At 42.1% G+C, this 17,176-nt stretch overlaps 1 protein-coding gene across 2 annotated transcripts in view; it reads right to left on the reverse strand.

Moving 5' to 3' along the window:
* Positions 1 to 381: 381 nt before the first annotated feature.
* Positions 382 to 17,176, reverse strand: part of LOC135557206 (protein cornichon homolog 3-like) — a 55,015-nt gene continuing 38,220 nt past the window's right edge. For both annotated transcript variants that reach the window (XM_064990410.1, XM_064990409.1), the window contains 3 exons: positions 8,171 to 8,283; positions 4,489 to 4,632; positions 382 to 1,372 (listed from right to left, as the gene is read on the reverse strand). In XM_064990410.1, coding sequence (XP_064846482.1) covers positions 1,345 to 1,372; positions 4,489 to 4,632; positions 8,171 to 8,283 — 285 coding nt within the window. In that variant the 3' untranslated portion in view covers positions 382 to 1,344. The remainder of the gene's footprint in view (positions 1,373 to 4,488; positions 4,633 to 8,170; positions 8,284 to 17,176) is intronic.

Raw genomic sequence — 17,176 nt, forward strand, 5'->3', positions numbered from 1 at the left:
ATGTAATAACCATAAAAGTTTTAAACAAATCAAAATATATTTTCTATTTTAGATTCTTCAAAGTAGCCACCCGTTGCCTTGAGGACAGCTTTGCACACTCTTGGCATTCTCTCAACCAGCTTCACCTGGAATGCTTTCTTGAAGAAGTTCCCACAGACAGTGTCTTGCGAAAGTATTCGGCCCCCTTGAACTTTGCGACCTTTTGCCACATTTCAGGCTTCAAACATAAAGATATAAAACTGTATTTTTTTGTGAAGAATCAACAACAAGTGGGACACAATCATGAAGTGGAACGACATTTATTGGATATTTCAAACTTTTTTAACAAATCAAAAACTGAAAAATTGGGCGTGCAAAATTATTCAGCCCCCTTAAGTTAATACTTTGTAGCACCACCTTTTGCTGCGATTACAGCTGTAAGTCGCTTGGGGTATGTCTCTATCAGTTTTGCACATCGAGAGACTGAATTTTTTTCCCATTCCTCCTTGCAAAACAGCTCGAGCTCAGTGAGGTTGGATGGAGAGCATTTGTGAACAGCAGTTTTCAGTTCTTTCCACACCTGTTAATTGAAATGCATTCCAGATGACTACCACATGAAGCTGGTTGAGAGAATGTCAAGAGTGTGCAAATTTGTCATCAAGGCAAAGGGTAGCTATTTTGATGAACACATTTTTGTTTACTACATGACTCTATATGTGTTATTTCATAGTTTTGATGTCTTCACTATTATGATACAATGCAGAACATTGTACAAATAAATAAATACCCAGGAATGAGTAGGTGTGTCCCAACGTTTGACTGGAACTGTATAAATATTAACCCCCAAAAATACATATTATCCCCCAAAAATATATGAGATATTGGCAACGACGCAGACAATTACATTGATTAAAGCCACAATCTATCTGCAATATTAAAGTGGATCCACCCCCTAACAAAAAAACAAAAAAACTACTGTGTCCTACTATGGTAGTGGTGGTGCTACTGTACTTCTCCAGGACAGGCTGTGAGTACAAACATTGGCCAGGCAGTGACAGACAAAAGTAGATATGGTGGTCGCTGTGACTCATCATGGGCTGTTGACCTACAGAGCACTGTAAACAGTACTGTAAGGTCTCGTTACATGAGGAGATGATGGGGACTGGTGCTGAAACCCTTCCTTTCCCCCCAGACCAGACCAGCACAGCCCAGACTCAACAACTGTCCTTCTTCTCATGAAACAGAAAAGCTGTGACACAAAGTGCTCTTTTTTGCTCCAAAGTTGTTGTTTGCGCTAGCTAACTCATATTCCAGAAATCAGTCTCTGATATCCGGAGGATGGCTCAAATACAGAGAGTTCTGCTGTTATGAGGTTACCAAGGAGTAGACCATACTGGAAGACAAGAGAGGAGGAAAAACACAAGATAACAAATCAATGACTGAGACTACATGATTGGACCAAACAGAAAAAAACCAACAACAACTACAAACAACATTGACAAAAACTATTCGATTATAAACAGGTCCACTGGAATTAATATGCATTCAAGAAAGGAGCATTCAAGCGTTGTGTTAAAGTGTTTAAGAAACGTCTGATAAATCCATGCTTGGTTTAGTTGTGGTTGATGTGTTCAGGCTGGGTGTCTGGGTGGCTGCCAGATTCACTGAGACTTTGTTTGTGTTTGTTTATTTGAAGTTGCAATTAAAATAGCTCTTTAACGTTGTGCATATGGGCTTTTCAACTAGAAAGGATAAACGTTTTGCCCGTTTAAAACACAAGCAACTAAATAAGCAAGAAATATATGTCAGGCTGCGGTCAAGTTCTACTTGAGTAATCTTATCGATAAATCAAACGTAAATATGAAATATTTATTTGACGAACTGGCCTCGAAATAAGAGGTAGGGCTACTGTATGTCCTAGCACACACAACACTTCTCATGTAATATACATTCTGATGGTTTATTCAAATGAGGACAGTTTTGTTCTTTACAAACCATGATTCATGTTAGCATAACAACATCTTGTGAACTGGTCAGACGAGCGTAGGTTTCCAAGAGGCCAACACCTAACATTTGTTCTTAGCATCAGGTAAACTAATAAACGTCCTTGAAAATAAGATAGCCTCCTAGCTAACTCTACTACAACAGCACATTTAGTGCTTAAACTAAGCATGATCACCTAGCTACAAATGGAGACATTTGCATGAATCCTGCTATCTTCTGGCATGTGCGGCACTAATCCCTGCTGCGGTGAAGCCTGAGCTCTCTTTGTCGGTCTGGTTTATCAATATCCATGTTTCCTAATGTAATGGAGGCACAATAAGTATGGTGGTCTGGAGGTGTCTTACACCCAGTGTTAGGAGAACCAGAGGCAGATTAGGCAGATGATGTCTCTCTAACAGCCAATCACCTCTCAGAGCTGTAGCTCAATGAATTAGTAGCCTGAGCCCAAAGCTACTTCTCCTCACCACGGCATCTACTTATTGTATCTCATCACAGGATTACTGTTCCTAATCTACTGTACAAACATCTCCATTATTACTCAGCTGTTAGGTGAAAAAAGGCTGGTTTAGTCCCCTGGTCATTTGATGAAGACCAAACCTAGTGAGACAGCAAGCTGAACAACAGTTGAGGAGATGTGTGGAACAGACACTCTCTAGCTATTGGATCTCCCACTTGAGGGTACTGTTAAACACCTTCAGTGTAACAAGCCCTGTACTTGGAATGTTGGCAAGAGTTACTATAACTACACTAATATTCCATTGCCGTTAGATATTACATTACAGTATGAGATGTGAATTAGATCACATTTGCTCTCCAGACTGTTCATCATGGTAGAGGGGACAGACATGCTACATATGTCCTTGCTGTCAGCTAGTCATCTGTCTGAATGTCATTCAGGTTGTTTTAATTCCCCCAGTAGTTTGGCTTCCATAGGCGAATACAGCATATTCCTCACTGAGCTAATAAACCTGTTTATTGAGCTCGGCTTCCTTATCAAAGCAACATAGTCATTTCTTGTTCCCTTATATTTAAAAGGATGTTGGGCTAATGAGCCGAGGCAAACCTGGCCATTGTAATTGAGAGGGTTATGCCTCCAGAGTCAATCTTTGATTTCCCATCAATCTGTGAGTGAGAGAGCATTACGCAGCTGATGCTCGATAGTTTCAGGCAGTGTGTGTGTGTGTGTGTGTGTGTGTGTGTGTGTGTGTGTGTGTGTGTGTGTGTGTGTGTGTGTGTGTGTGTGTGTGTGTGTGTGTGTGTGTGTGCGCGCGTGCTTATGTGTGTGTGTGTGTGTGTGTGTGCGTGTGCGTGTGTGTGTGTGTGTGTGTGTGTGCGTGTGTGAGTGTGTGCCTCTGCATTTGTTTGTAAGTGTGTATGTAAGGAAAGGTTTAGAGATCATGCCAAAGACAAGTGGAGATGTGAGTGAGAGCGGGTAGGCTTTGGAGCAGTATTACAGTAGTAGACAAAGAGGGAAGCATTCATATACAGTAACGTAACATAACATCCCTAGCAGTGATTAAACATTAGGAAAAATCACACATCTCATCAAGGTTAAACAATGGAGGACTCCATGTTATTATATTGCTATGTTATATTCCATATTAGACTCCACTAGAGTGACCGTCTTCCCTGTGACAAATACCAGCAGGTCAGGGGGACGGGAGTAATGTAGGTCAGAGGTTAGGGGTTAAAGATGATCTCCCTCAGGAGGCTCATTCTCCAGGCAAGGTTGTGCATCAGTGCTACAGTATCGCTGAGGGGGGAGAAAGAGAGAGAGAAAGAGTGTGTGCAGGGGTCAGTGGGTCAGTGAGGGGGTCAGAATCACAAGGTGACAAACCCACTGAAGAGAGACTCACTAGTAAAAGGCCAGCGGAGCACCAAATGGAAGGTCAGGTCCAGTACACGCTACAGCCGAGGGGAAGAGAGTCAAATGGCCACATTCACCACTTCCGACTGGTCAATTACAGATTCACTGTGCCTCTGGTGAGATGTTACTACTACCAGGGGCTGTAGGGTCAATTCCATTTAGATTTAGTCAATATAAGTGATTGTTTAAAAGTTCAGGAATTGAAAATGTCCCAACCAGAACCTGAATTGGCTAAACTGAAAAGACAATTTACCCCTGCCCTTAGGGCTGCAGGGCCAATACATTGTGACTGGAGGATATACTATGTAATGTACTGCATCAACAAGAACTGAGCCTCCTAGATAGCTGTGGAAAAGAACAGGTATCTAGGATGCTCATTGCTGGCTGCATAGCATACTGAAAGGACATAATGTCCTTGTGAATTCAGATGCTGGTTGAGGCCCAGTAGAAATCTACACTTGGGATCTTTAAACTTTAAACAGCCAATACAACATGTATACATGTCTGAAAAGCATGTAACAGCCTTGAAAAGGAGTAACAACTATACTGTAGTTAGTCACTTTGAGGTGAAAGACGATCGTTGTCTGCATCTTAACACCTTACCAAAAAACACAGTGGAAAGTGCCTTCGTCACTCACCAGTAGAGATAGTAGAAGAAGGAGAGGACGAAGAAGGACATCTTGCACCAGGCCTCTTTTTGGCAGAACTTGAGCGTGTCCCCGTTCATGACCGAGGCTGGGTCGTAGAGGAGCTCCTTAGTGTCTGTGGGGCTGTGGAAGTACCTACCGAATAGGGACACGACACACGAGGGGTAGTTGACCCGTAGGGACAGAAGGGAAGATGAAAGGAAGAATGGAGAGATGGAGGATGAGTAGGGGGGACACCCTCTTTACATGAAACATCTGACTGTTCATGATTAGTATGATTATGTTGTGCATGACTACAGGTAGTAGTAGTAGTTGTAATGCATGGTTTATGAACATAGGTCCATGTATTTACTTATGTAAATAGATACATGAACAGATGGTTTATAATGATTTACCAATAGTTTGCTAATGGGCAACAAACTATTCAATAATGGTTTATAAGTCATTTGTACTATAGACAGACTTAAAGAAATGATGACTGTGTTTTTGAAATTCATGTGGAACAAGATTGCTACAGTATAAATGAGAATGTGCGTGAGAATGTTTTTTCAGTCAGCTTAATGTACCTGGTAAAAATCAAGGTTAGTCAATAATAAACATTCCAGAATCACAACCATTCTGCCCATTCCATTAACACATCTATACCTCTCCCATCGGGGGGGCTGTCTGCAACCTCAGCTCCACTACCTCTCACACTACCTGAAGAAGAGAGAGGCACAGAGAGAGGGACCCAGGTGGAGGTTGATAGAGAGAGACAGTGAGGGGGAAATGGTGGGGGCATAGTGGGGACAGGGGGGCAGCTGTCTGTGACTGCTACCAGGGTGAGTTCAGCCTCAACACAGAGAGACAGAGGGATCCCTTCTATTTTAGCAGTGCGTTTCCAATGGACCCAGCTGCATTTACCCTCCAGGTAGCAGAGACTGGAGATGGCTGCACTAGGGGGGGGGGGGGGGGGGACCAGCTCGGTCTGACTAGTGAGGTGCTCTGCTGGGCACTAAGAGCCAGAGGCATTAGTTTCACTGGCACATTTTGGAGGCATTGGAAGCCAACCACACTTTTGGGAATGCGTAATGGTCCTCTTATGATGAGGCTATATGGAGTTGGCCTTAAACTGAGACATTTTTCCCAGAAATGTAGCCACCGCTTTTCATCTGCAGTACCCAAATCCAGATAGCTGATGTTCTGATAGAGCTGCAAAAACTGGACCTCTTCAAAGGGGGAGACACTCTAGACCCAAACTGCTACAGACCTATATCTATCCTACCCTGCCTCTAAGGAATTCGAAAGCCAAGTGAACAAACAGATCACCGACCATTTCGAATCCCACCATACTTTCTCCGCTATTCAATCTGGTTTCCGAGCTGTTCATGGGTGCACCTCAGCCACGCTCAAGGTCCTAAACGATATCATAACCGCCATCGATAAAAGACGATACTGTGCAGCCGTATTCATCGACCTGGCCGAGGCTTTCGACTCTGTCAATCACCGCATTCTTATCAGCAGACTGGTTTCTCAAATGACTGCCTCGTCTGGTTCACCAACTACTTCTCAGACAGAGTTGAGTGTGTCAAATCGGAGGGCTTGTTGTCCGGGCCTCTGGCAGTCTCTATGGGGGTGCCACAGGCTTCAATTCTCGGGCTGACTCTTTTCTTTGTATACATCAATGATGTCGCTCTTGCTGCTGGTGATTCTCTGATCCACCTCTACGCAGACGACACCATTCTGTATACTTGTGGCCCTTCTTTGGACACTGTGTTAACTAACCTCCAGATGAGCTTCAATGCCATACAACACTCCTTCCGTGGCCTCCAACTGCTCTTAAATGCAAATAAAACTAAATGGTTACCATAGTAGCACCCACCCATAGCACGAGCTCCAGCAGGTATATTTCACTGGTCATCCCCAAAGCCAATTCCTACTTTGGCCGCCTTACCTTCCAGTTCTCTGCTGCCTATTACTGGAACAAATTGCAAAAATCACTGAAGCTGGAGACATATCTCCCTCACTAACTTTAAGCACCAGTTGTCAGAGCAGCTTACAGATCATTGCACCTGTACATTGCCCATCTGTAAATAGCCCACCCAACTACCTCATCCCCATATTGTTATTTTTTCTTCTTCTCCTTTGCACCCCAGTATCTCTACTTGCACATCTATCACTCCAGTGTTTAACTGCTAAATTGTAATTATTTCACCACTATGGCCTATTTATTGCCCTACCTCCCTAATCTTACCTCATTTACACACACTGTATATAGACTTTTATATTGTGTTATTGACTGTACGTTTGTACTCTGCGTTGGTGTTTGTGTCGCACTGCTTTGCTTTATCTTGGCCAGGTCGCAGTTGTAAATGAGAACTTGTTCTCAACTAGTCTACCTGGTTAAATAAAGGTGAAATAAATAATAATACTAAACAGTATGTGTCTGCTTTACACGGGTAGTGATGCTCTGTTCCACTGTGTTGCTGCTGCTAAACCTAAAATCTAAAAATCTCCCCTGTTGATGTGGCTGTGTGTCACTGAGCCCCTGCTGCATGTGGGGGCTGATAAAGGAGGAGGGGGACGAGCTGAAGACATTAGGCATCAGCTGTACTCACTGGGAAGGAAATCAGAAGGACAGATCTATAGCTGCTGTGCGTCTCCCACCCCCATATCTCCACCTCTCTCTCTCTCTCTCTCTCTCTCTCTCTCTCTCCATCTCTCCCTGTCTCCTCTCAGCTGTGCAGAGAGAACAGCATCTGTAGCCGCTGGGCATCTGGCAGTCTGCAATTAATGAGTCAGAGAGCACTGCTGCGTAACTTCAACCGCCTGAGCAAAACAATCACAGAGTTCTGCAAGTGATTCACATCAAATAACGAAACAAGAACAAGCCAAAATAAAAAAAGAATATAACGTGTTAATGGGAGGGAGCCGTGACAGGTGACCCATTTTCAGGGTGTGATATTGTCATGTTCTGACTGTAGTTCTTTTATTATGTCTTTGTTTTAGTATGGTCAGGGCGTGAGTTGGGTGGGTTGTCTATGTTCTTTTTTGTATTGATTTGGGATCCCTGTGTTCGGCCTGGTATGGTTCTCAATCAGAGGCAGCTGTCAATCGTTGCCCCTGATTGATAGTGTTGGTGCCACACGGGACTGTTTTGGTTTGATTTCTTCACTTTTATTGTTTTGTTCATTGTTCATTACTTTATTAAAAAACATGAACACTTACCATGCTGCGCTTTGGTCCTCACCTTCTTCCACCACAGACGATCGTTACAGATATCAGATAATCATTACTAAAGTCACATACAGCCTGTCTGTCAAATTACAATTTCAACTTATTGAAGTGTTCAATTCATTTAAAAAATACAACATTTTTCTTTATTGCGGTAACTTTTGAAAAGCTCTATAGATTTTTACAAAGGATTTCTAACAGAAACGCAAGGTATTGAAAGACTGTTTGTCCCTTTGTTGCGCAGAGACAAAATAATCTGTTCATATTTACAATGACGGCAGACTCCACTAATCTCTACTTTGTCAGTCAAATTTATGTCCATGTTTTATGTTGGCCTTTGTCTATGAATGTCTCGTGAATATTTCAATATCAGTGCTTATCTTCTGGGCACCACACTGAATTCATGATATCTTACAAATGAGAGAAACACAAAGTAGACTGGTCCAGCTTCGATAGTTACCTCCATGTGTTGTAGAAGAGGAGGGGGATGTTGAGGCCTACTGTCAGCCACTCCTGGGCACACAGGAACATGATACAGAACAGCCCATGGATAGAATATTCTGGAAGCACCAACTGGCAGGGAGAGAATGAGGGAGTGGGGGGGGGGGGGAGAAGAGGGGGGTCGAAAGAGAAATGCTCTTGAGAGAGGTCATTTTACATCTCCTCATTCACAGATTATTCATCACCATTTGACATTAAACATACACAATAATCCATTATAGACAAGGGGTCATCGTTACGGTGACCTTGCGTGCTAGCCAGGCTTCTACAGCTTTTGACAGACACTATCTCTTCGGCAATCATAGATAGCTTGAGACAATTACACGCAAGGCTTCATGAGGTTACGCATGGATAATGACTTATGTCAATACATTGGCAATTATCCTAAACTTAATTGTTATTGTGCCATGTCATGTGTCTAAGCATTACTGTACCTAGGTTTTATCAAATGTCATCAAAATGGCAAGATATGACACAGCAACCTCATCATCAGGGTTTTGAAACCTTCAACATAAGCTACATCATGTATTGCTCAGTAAGACCAAATGTTGTATTTTAGATAGCAGAGAAGATTAGTGAGTGTGGTTAAACACAAGATGGCAAACCTCCATCAGTCACATGAATGAATCCAACAGCAGCAGATAGTCATTAGAGCAGAGCTCCAAACATGGTTAGAGTCTGGCAAAGAGTGAGCACCGATATTACAGAGTAGTCATTAGCGCACCACATACAGCATCTCGCTCCCCAAAGAGCCAGCGCCGAGCCGAGCCTCATCTTTCATGTGGTGAAATTAACGCTGTGTGAAATGAAGATTTTGGAAGCAGCTCGGAGCCTTCCCAAAGAAAGTTGCAAGTCAAAAATTAAAGCTGTGGTTTAAATTGAGTCTGCTCTGAAGAGATTTAAAGAACTTTGTGGGTATGATTATGACATGAATCACGCTAAATGTGTGGGTAGAACTGAAAAATTGTGTTTGAGCAAGGAAGCCTACAAACCTGACTCAGTTACACCAGCTCTGTCAGGAGGAATGGGCCAAAATTCACCTAACGTATTGTGGGAAGCTTGTGGAAGGCTACCCAAAACGTTTGACCCAAGTTAAACAATTTAAAGGCAATGCTACCAAATACTAATTGAGTGTATGTAAACTTCTGACCCACTGGGAATGTGATGAAAGAAAGAAATTCTCTCTGCTATTATTCTGACATTTCACATTCTTAAAATAAAGTGGTGATCCTAACTGACCTAAAACAGGGAATTTTTACTAGGATTAAATGTCAGGTACTGTGAAAAACTGAGTTTAAATGTATTTGGCTAAGGTGAATGTAAACGTCCGACTTCAACTGTATCTATGCTTAATGCTATTCCCGAAGCCCTTCAGAAGTTCATGAATATTTAACACACTACAGGCACAACTGGAGCCCTGTCTGAAACACCTGGACTACATTCTTCACAGCACTACACACAGTACTTCCTAATGGCATAAAAATATATTGGAGCACAGAGGAGAAGCTCTTCAACAGCAGGTGATGGAGTAACTGCTCCTCAAACAGAACTACACACACACACACACACACACACACACACACACACACACACACACACACACACACACACACACACACACACACACACACACACACACACACACACACGACACGCCGCCACGCTCATTAAAACACAAATAATCACGCTAACCTTTTCATTACCCCCGCTAATTCTCAGCCCCCATCCATCAAGTCCCTACCTTCGATGTCGCTGGCTAAACTCCTGCTGAACGCAGACAAACATTATGAACCGCTCCCATGCTAATGTACCAGGCATAATGGAATTGAACCTACAACACAAAGTACATTATGAACACATAAGCACATTACTGTAGTCCTACAGTAACAACGAGGGGAGAGTAACAACACTGATGAACTGTATATGTATTTATTAGGGATGCCCATTGGCTGTTGCCAAGGCAGCAGCTACTCTTCGTGGGTCCAAACACATTAAGGCACTTATGTTACTTATAAAACAAAATATAAAACAGTACATCAAACATCATTATTACACCACTACATATCTACAATACAAAATGTATGATACCACCATGCAACAATATTACAATGTACACTACTGTTAAAAAGTTTGAAATGTCCTTGTTTTTGAAAGAAAAGTACAACTTTTGTCCAATAAAATAACATACATTTGATCAGAAATACAGTGTAGACATGTTAATGTTGTAAATTACTATATTTACAGATTTACTTGTAACCTGTGAGAAAGACCAGTTCACATGATGGAGCCGCAGCACTCAGGGAGAAGGGCACAACGGCCACTGGCCACAAAAGGCATGGATTTTTTTAGGGTGCATTATGGCCACACAAAGGGGATGCTGTGTCACGTTCTGACCTTTATTCCCTTTGTTTTGTATTTATTTAGTATGGTCAGGGCGTGAGTTGGGGTGAGTTGGGGTGGGCAGTCTATGTTTGTTTTTCTATGATTTGGGGATTTGTATGTTTCGGCCTAGTATGGTTCTCAATCAGAGGCAGGTGTCATTAGTTGTCTCTGATTGAGAATCATACTTAGGTAGCCTGGGTTTCACTGTTTGTTTGTGGGTGATTGTCTATGTTGATTGCTTGTGTCAGCGCAGTTCTCATTTAGCTTCACGGTCGTTATTTCGTTTATTGTTTTTGTATAGTGTGTTTCAGTGTTCAGTGTTTTCTTTACTAGATATCAAGATGAACACAAACCACGCCGCATGTTGGTCCTCCTCTCCTTCCCAGGAAGAATCCTGTGACATGCTGCTGAGAAATTCTAGGCATTTTCAAGTGCTGGTCAAATTGACTGATGTAGTGTGTACAGCCTGTGCAAAAAATAAAGCAGAGCTCATGCCTTTCAAGCAACTTTTTTCAAATCACCATTAGAGTCGCATCACGCAGCCTTATAAATGTATTAATAAATCAAAATCAAAAGATATAGCTCAATGTTTGTAGAACAACTAATATTACATTAATAACTCTAAATTAAGCATATAGGAATTCCTATTTCTTTGTTAGCCGCTCAACACAGAATAGCTGCATCTGTGCACTCTCTCAAATCCTTTGGAGAAAAGATTCTTTCTATTTTGTATTCAATTGTATTCTTCATACTATAAAATAATACCACTGAATTGTAAACTAACCTTGTCTGCTAAATGAACTAGTGTAGCCCACAGCCATATGGCTTACGGTCATCAGGACCTAACATAAGGACAACTCAGAGTATGCTATTCTGTTCTTCTGAAACAAACTACATTTTCTTCATATCATGATTCTTTAGACCTGTCTAAATTAAATAATGGATTTATTGTGAAGATGTATTCTATATTACATGGATTTATTAGACTTTTTAATATGTAGATGTTCCAAAGGTCAGCACCTGTGGAAGCCAGGAGATGCTAAATGTGTTTATGTTAATTAACGGTCAATTACCGTGAGACCGGCTGACAGAATGTTGTGACAGCCACAGCCCTAGTAACAGCCCTAGTAAAAGGTAATTGAAATATGGCAAGTAGGAGTGGCAATATCGTACTCTATTATCTTCAGTAATTTTCCAACCAGGTTGTCAGACCCTGGTGGCTTGTCATTGTTGATAGACAACAATCATTTTTTCCACTTCCTCACACTCACTTTACAGAATTCAAAACTACTCTGCTTGTCTTTCATAATTTGGTCAGATATACTTGGATGTGTAGTGTCAGCATTTGTTGCTGGCATACAGTATCATACCTAAGTTTGCTAATATTGCCAATGAAAAAATAATGAAAGTAGTTCGCAATATCAGTGGGTTTTGTGATGAATGAGACATCTGATTCAAAGAATGATGGAGCCGAGTTTGCCTTTTTGTTTCATAGAATAGTTTCGTCTTCTTTTTATTTGCAGTACGTTTGCCAATCTGTTGTGCTGCCATACTTATATACCATACCTTATCCCAAATCACTCTCAACAAAACACGTTTTAAATTCCTCACCAATCCAAGGGGATTTAACCTTTTTCTCCCAGTTTTCTTAATGAGTCCTTATTAGTACCTGGAATAGTGCAGCGTCTGGTTTCTCCTCATTACACACCACAGACCAGCAAATATTCTTTACATAATCAACAGAAGAATCACTACAAAACTTTTTGTTTGACCTCTTATACACTATATTAGGCCCAGCCTTTGGAACTTTGGTTTTCCTAGATATGGCTATTATATTGTGAGTACATCCTATGGATGTGGATACGGCTTTAAAGCACGTTTCTTTCTGCAGCATTAGTAAAGATGTGATAAATACATGTTGACGATTTCATTCCTGTGCTGTTTATATCTACCCTGATATCCTGAACCAGGCACTAGTTACCGTTTGAAGCTTTTTCTTGAGTGTGCAGCTTGATGAAAGCCAGTCAATATGTCAATCACCCGGAAAATATATGTCACACATGCAAAGGAAAGTTTACTTTGTGCATCTTGTCTTTGGTGTCATAAACAATCCTTGGTTCCTGCCTGTGCCTGGTAAAGATATGAGGGGTGGGGGGGGGGTGGGGGGGTGGGGGGGACAAAACGGGACTGCCCAGTGAGAGCTTCTGACAGACGTTCACGATGGTGCATCAAGTTAGTTGGAGCCTCTCCAGCATGCTGGCAATAAACAATGATTAATTTAGGATTGACATCGAGTGTCCCTGTGTAAGAATTTCCACGACACATTATCCAGATATTGACTGTTAGCACTTGGTGGTCTATAGCAGCTTCCCACCAGAATGGGCTTTAGGTGAGGCAGATAAACCTGTAGCCATATTACTTCAACAGTATTTAACATGAGATCCTCTCTAAGCTTTAAAGGAATACAGTTCTGAATATAGAGGTTATAGGGTTGATCCAGCTGTGTGGAGCTCCGGGGCTCATCTGGGAATAGCGAGGCAAGGATCAGGGGTCTGTCTCTGGGATTTGAGCCCTGAACGGTTCCTCCCTCCCTGTCTTCCACATCTGACCACCCCGGGGCACATACATATTCTGATATCTCTACGACTCGACTCCTCAACGAGAAGTCAACTTTTGGCTATCTGTAAGAAGTAAGAACTAACTGAGGCCGTTTGTGCATCTCTCTCTCTCTATCTTTACTCCAAAAGGAGAGGACCCCCGAAGGTGACAAATACACACCAGCAACACCTATTGTATGTCTGCTGCAGAGCTACTGCAAGGTTTTTCTTTCTTCCAAAGATCACTCTTTACATTTACACACCACACTACATACCATATTTAATTCCATCGCATTCATTCTAATGCAATACAAACACCCACATTTCCCTCTAACATGCCAAGCCAATATTCCAATAACAGCCACTGCTGCAAGCCAGAGCCAATCCACTCCACAGCCCCAGACAGTGGCAAAGCAGGGTTTAACCTGTTGGCCAATTCGAGCTGATGTCTGCGAGGGCCCCATTCAGCCACATTTCAAGAGGCCAGAGTCCTTTTCAAGTGTGACTTTTGAGGCGCCCCCCCTGGGAGGGAGAGCAGAGCAACACGGGGAGGCAGGATCTCTACAGCACACAGTTAATGAGAGAGGGCTGTTGCTGCTGCTGTGGACCGACTGCTGGTCCTCTACTCCACTCAGGCGATCTACAGAGCTAGCACCCACTCTCCTCTACTCCACTCTCATCCTCTTCTCCCTCTCCTTGACAGTCCTTCCCTCATTCTCTGCTTGCTGACTGTGAAGTTATTAGGCTGTGGAGTTATCGTCATGCCACTCGACGGCGGGTCGCTTGCAACAGCCAATTAACACCACTTAACGGTGATTATACATCCCTCAACAGAACAAGGGCCCCTTATGATATAGCCTTCAGTAGCTTCCCAGTACAACGGAACCAGACGATCATACGGTCCAAAAATACGTTTTAGACAGACTAAGAAGTTTCATTTTCAGAGATCATACCCCTTCTGCTCCTAAAATCCTGCCTGGGTTTGAACTGCTATAATAGCTGAGAGAGAAAGGCTAAAAACAGACCAAACATGAAATGAAAGAAACAGGGTTTACTAACTGAGGCCAAAGATAAAACCCAGCAAACTCATCTCGTGTCAAGAGCCATGACAGTGTGAGGTCCTTTATTCAGTATTCATGTTCATAATTATACAGTAGCAGTATGTTCATTATGGAATGAATACAACCAATTCCTCTTAGTAACTCGATGTGGAAAAGGGGTTGAAACTAACTAAAGGTCATCTGGTAACAGATATACAATCATGTATGAAATATTGTTCTTCCTTGCTCCTTTGCGTTCATGACTAACCTGGATACAGCTCCCATTTAAGCAGCCGAAAGTGTCTTCTGCTGTCGCCAGAGATCAAAAGAGCTCCTACTCTCCAATTACTGTCTCTCCCCTTACAACAGCAACGGTAATTAAGTGCGGCAAATAATGATATATATTTTCTCTTTAAAAGATACGTATTCCTCTGAGACCTGGGAGCAGATCAAGCCACAGTACATTTTGTTCGTCAAATTTTGCGGGTAGATAAAAAGTTGGCCACAAAGGCTTGACTGAAACGCCTCTGTAGAACATTAGTGTACACGTGCATACACGTCAAATCAAATCAACGTTTATTGGTCACCTACACAGTTTAGCAGACGCTATGTATGTTACCAGCTCCTAAGACTGCAGTAAAATGTCAAACAGGTACACAAATAATACCTTTAAAAACTAATTTAAAAAACAGAAAGCATAACAAGGAATCAAAACATTTCTAAACGAATCCAATAACAACCCAAATAACAGTGTAACTGTAATCCAAATGCAATCTGTATCTATACGAATTTACACCAGATATACTAGGAAGGGTATGTACAGCAGTAGATATACTAGAGTGAACTATGCCAAGAATCCAGTATATAAATGAATATGTGGTGTGTATAAACAGCCTAGTAGAAATATTAGAATGAGCTGTTGATGAATAAATACAGAGCCCAAAACCTCATGGCAAAATTGATACAATTGCAAGAAATGAGTCTGGTATATAAATAATATACAGTATATGTATGTGAGTGGTGTGTATAAACATTATGGACAGTATGTGAATAGAAAAAGAGTGAACAGTAGTAGTTAAATAGGATGAGCCATGACTAGAATATAGTATACTGGACAAAAATATAAACTTGGAATGTAAAGTGTTGGTCCCATGTTTCTTGAGCTGAAATAAAATATCCCAGAAAGGTCCCATATGCACAAAAAGCTTATTTCTCTCAAATGTTGTGCACAAATGGGTTCACATCCCTGTTAGTGAGCATTTCTCATTTGCCAAGATAATCCATCCACCTGACAGGTGTGGCTTTCTCAAGAAGCTGATTAAACAGCATGCTCATTACACAGGTGCACCTTGTGCTGAGGACAATAAAAGGCCACTCTAAAATGTGCAGTTTTGTCACACAAAGCAATGCCACATATGTCTCAAGTTTTGAGGTAGAATGCAATGGCATGCTGACTACAGGGATGTCCACCAGAGCTGTTGCCAGATAGTTGAATGTTCATTTCTCTACCATACGCTGCCTCCAACGTTGTTTTAGAGAATTTGGCAGTACGTCCAACTGGCCTCACAACCGCAGACCATGTATATGGCGTTGTGTGCTGATGTCAACGTTGTGATCAGAGTGCCCCATGGTGGCGGTGGGGTAATGGTATGGGCAGGCATAAGCTACAGACAATGAACACAATTGTATTTTATCGATGGCAATTTGAATAGACAGATATACTATGACGAGATTTTTATGCCCATTTTCGTGCCATTCATCTGCTGCCATCGACCCATATTTCAGCATGGTAATGTTGCAAAGATCTGTACACAATTCCTGGAAGCTGAAAATGCCCCAGTTCTTCCATGACCTGCATACTCACCAGACATGTCACACATTTAGTATGTTTGGGAAGCTCTGGTTCGATGTGTACCAATCGATGTGCAACTTCGCCCAGCCATTGAAGAGAAGTGGGACAACATTCCTCAGGCCACATTCAACAGCCCGATCAACTCTATGCGAAGGAGATGTGTCGCGCTGCATAAGGCAAACGGTGGTCACAGGAGATTCGGACTGGTTTTCTGATCCACGCCCCTACCTTGTTTTAAGATATCAGTGACCAACAGATGAATATCTGGATTCCCAGTCATGTGAAATCAATAGATTAGGGCCTAATTAATTTATTTCAATTGACTGATTTCCTTAAATGAACTGTAACTCAGTAAAATCTTTGAAATTGTTGCATGTTGCATTTAATATTTTTGTTCAGTATACATATAAAGTGGCAAAACTGTATGTTAACATTATTAAAGTGAGCAGTGTTCAATGACTCTATGTACATAGGGCAGCAGTCTCTAAGGTGCAGGGTAGAGTACTGGGTGGTAGTCGGCTAGTAACAATGACTATGGTTTAGGGCAGGGTACTGGGTGGAGGCAGGCTAGTGGTGACTGTTTAACAGCCGGATAGCCTGGAGATAGAAGCTGTTTATCAGTCTCTCAGTCCCAGCTTTGATGCAGAGGTCCTTGATGATCTTCTTGGCCTTCCTTTCGACACTGGGTGCTGTAGATGTCCTGGAGGGCAGGAAGTGTGCCCTCGATGATGCGCTGGGCTGGCCGCACCACCCTCTCGGGAGCCAAGCGGTTGCGAATCTTATAATTGCCGTACCAGGCGGTGATACAGCCCAACAGGATGCTCTCAATGGTGCATCTGTAGAAGTTCATGAGAGTCTTAGGGGCCAAGCCGAATTTCTTCACATACCTGCATTTCCAACTGATTTCACAGAAATGTATGTTTTCATTATAAAGATACAGAGTTGCCACTGATTTCACAGTCCATCATACAGTAACTCTGACTTATTTTTTCTACTCAGCACCTCAGCGCATATTTTACATGCTTGAAGATTAGAGCAAAGAGTAAATCAGGAAAACCGGTTTCTAATCAGGTTAAACATTGTCCATGTTCTGA

Source organism: Oncorhynchus masou, chromosome 16, assembly GCF_036934945.1.
Source record: "Oncorhynchus masou masou isolate Uvic2021 chromosome 16, UVic_Omas_1.1, whole genome shotgun sequence".
Classification (NCBI taxonomy): Eukaryota; Metazoa; Chordata; class Actinopteri; order Salmoniformes; family Salmonidae; genus Oncorhynchus; species Oncorhynchus masou.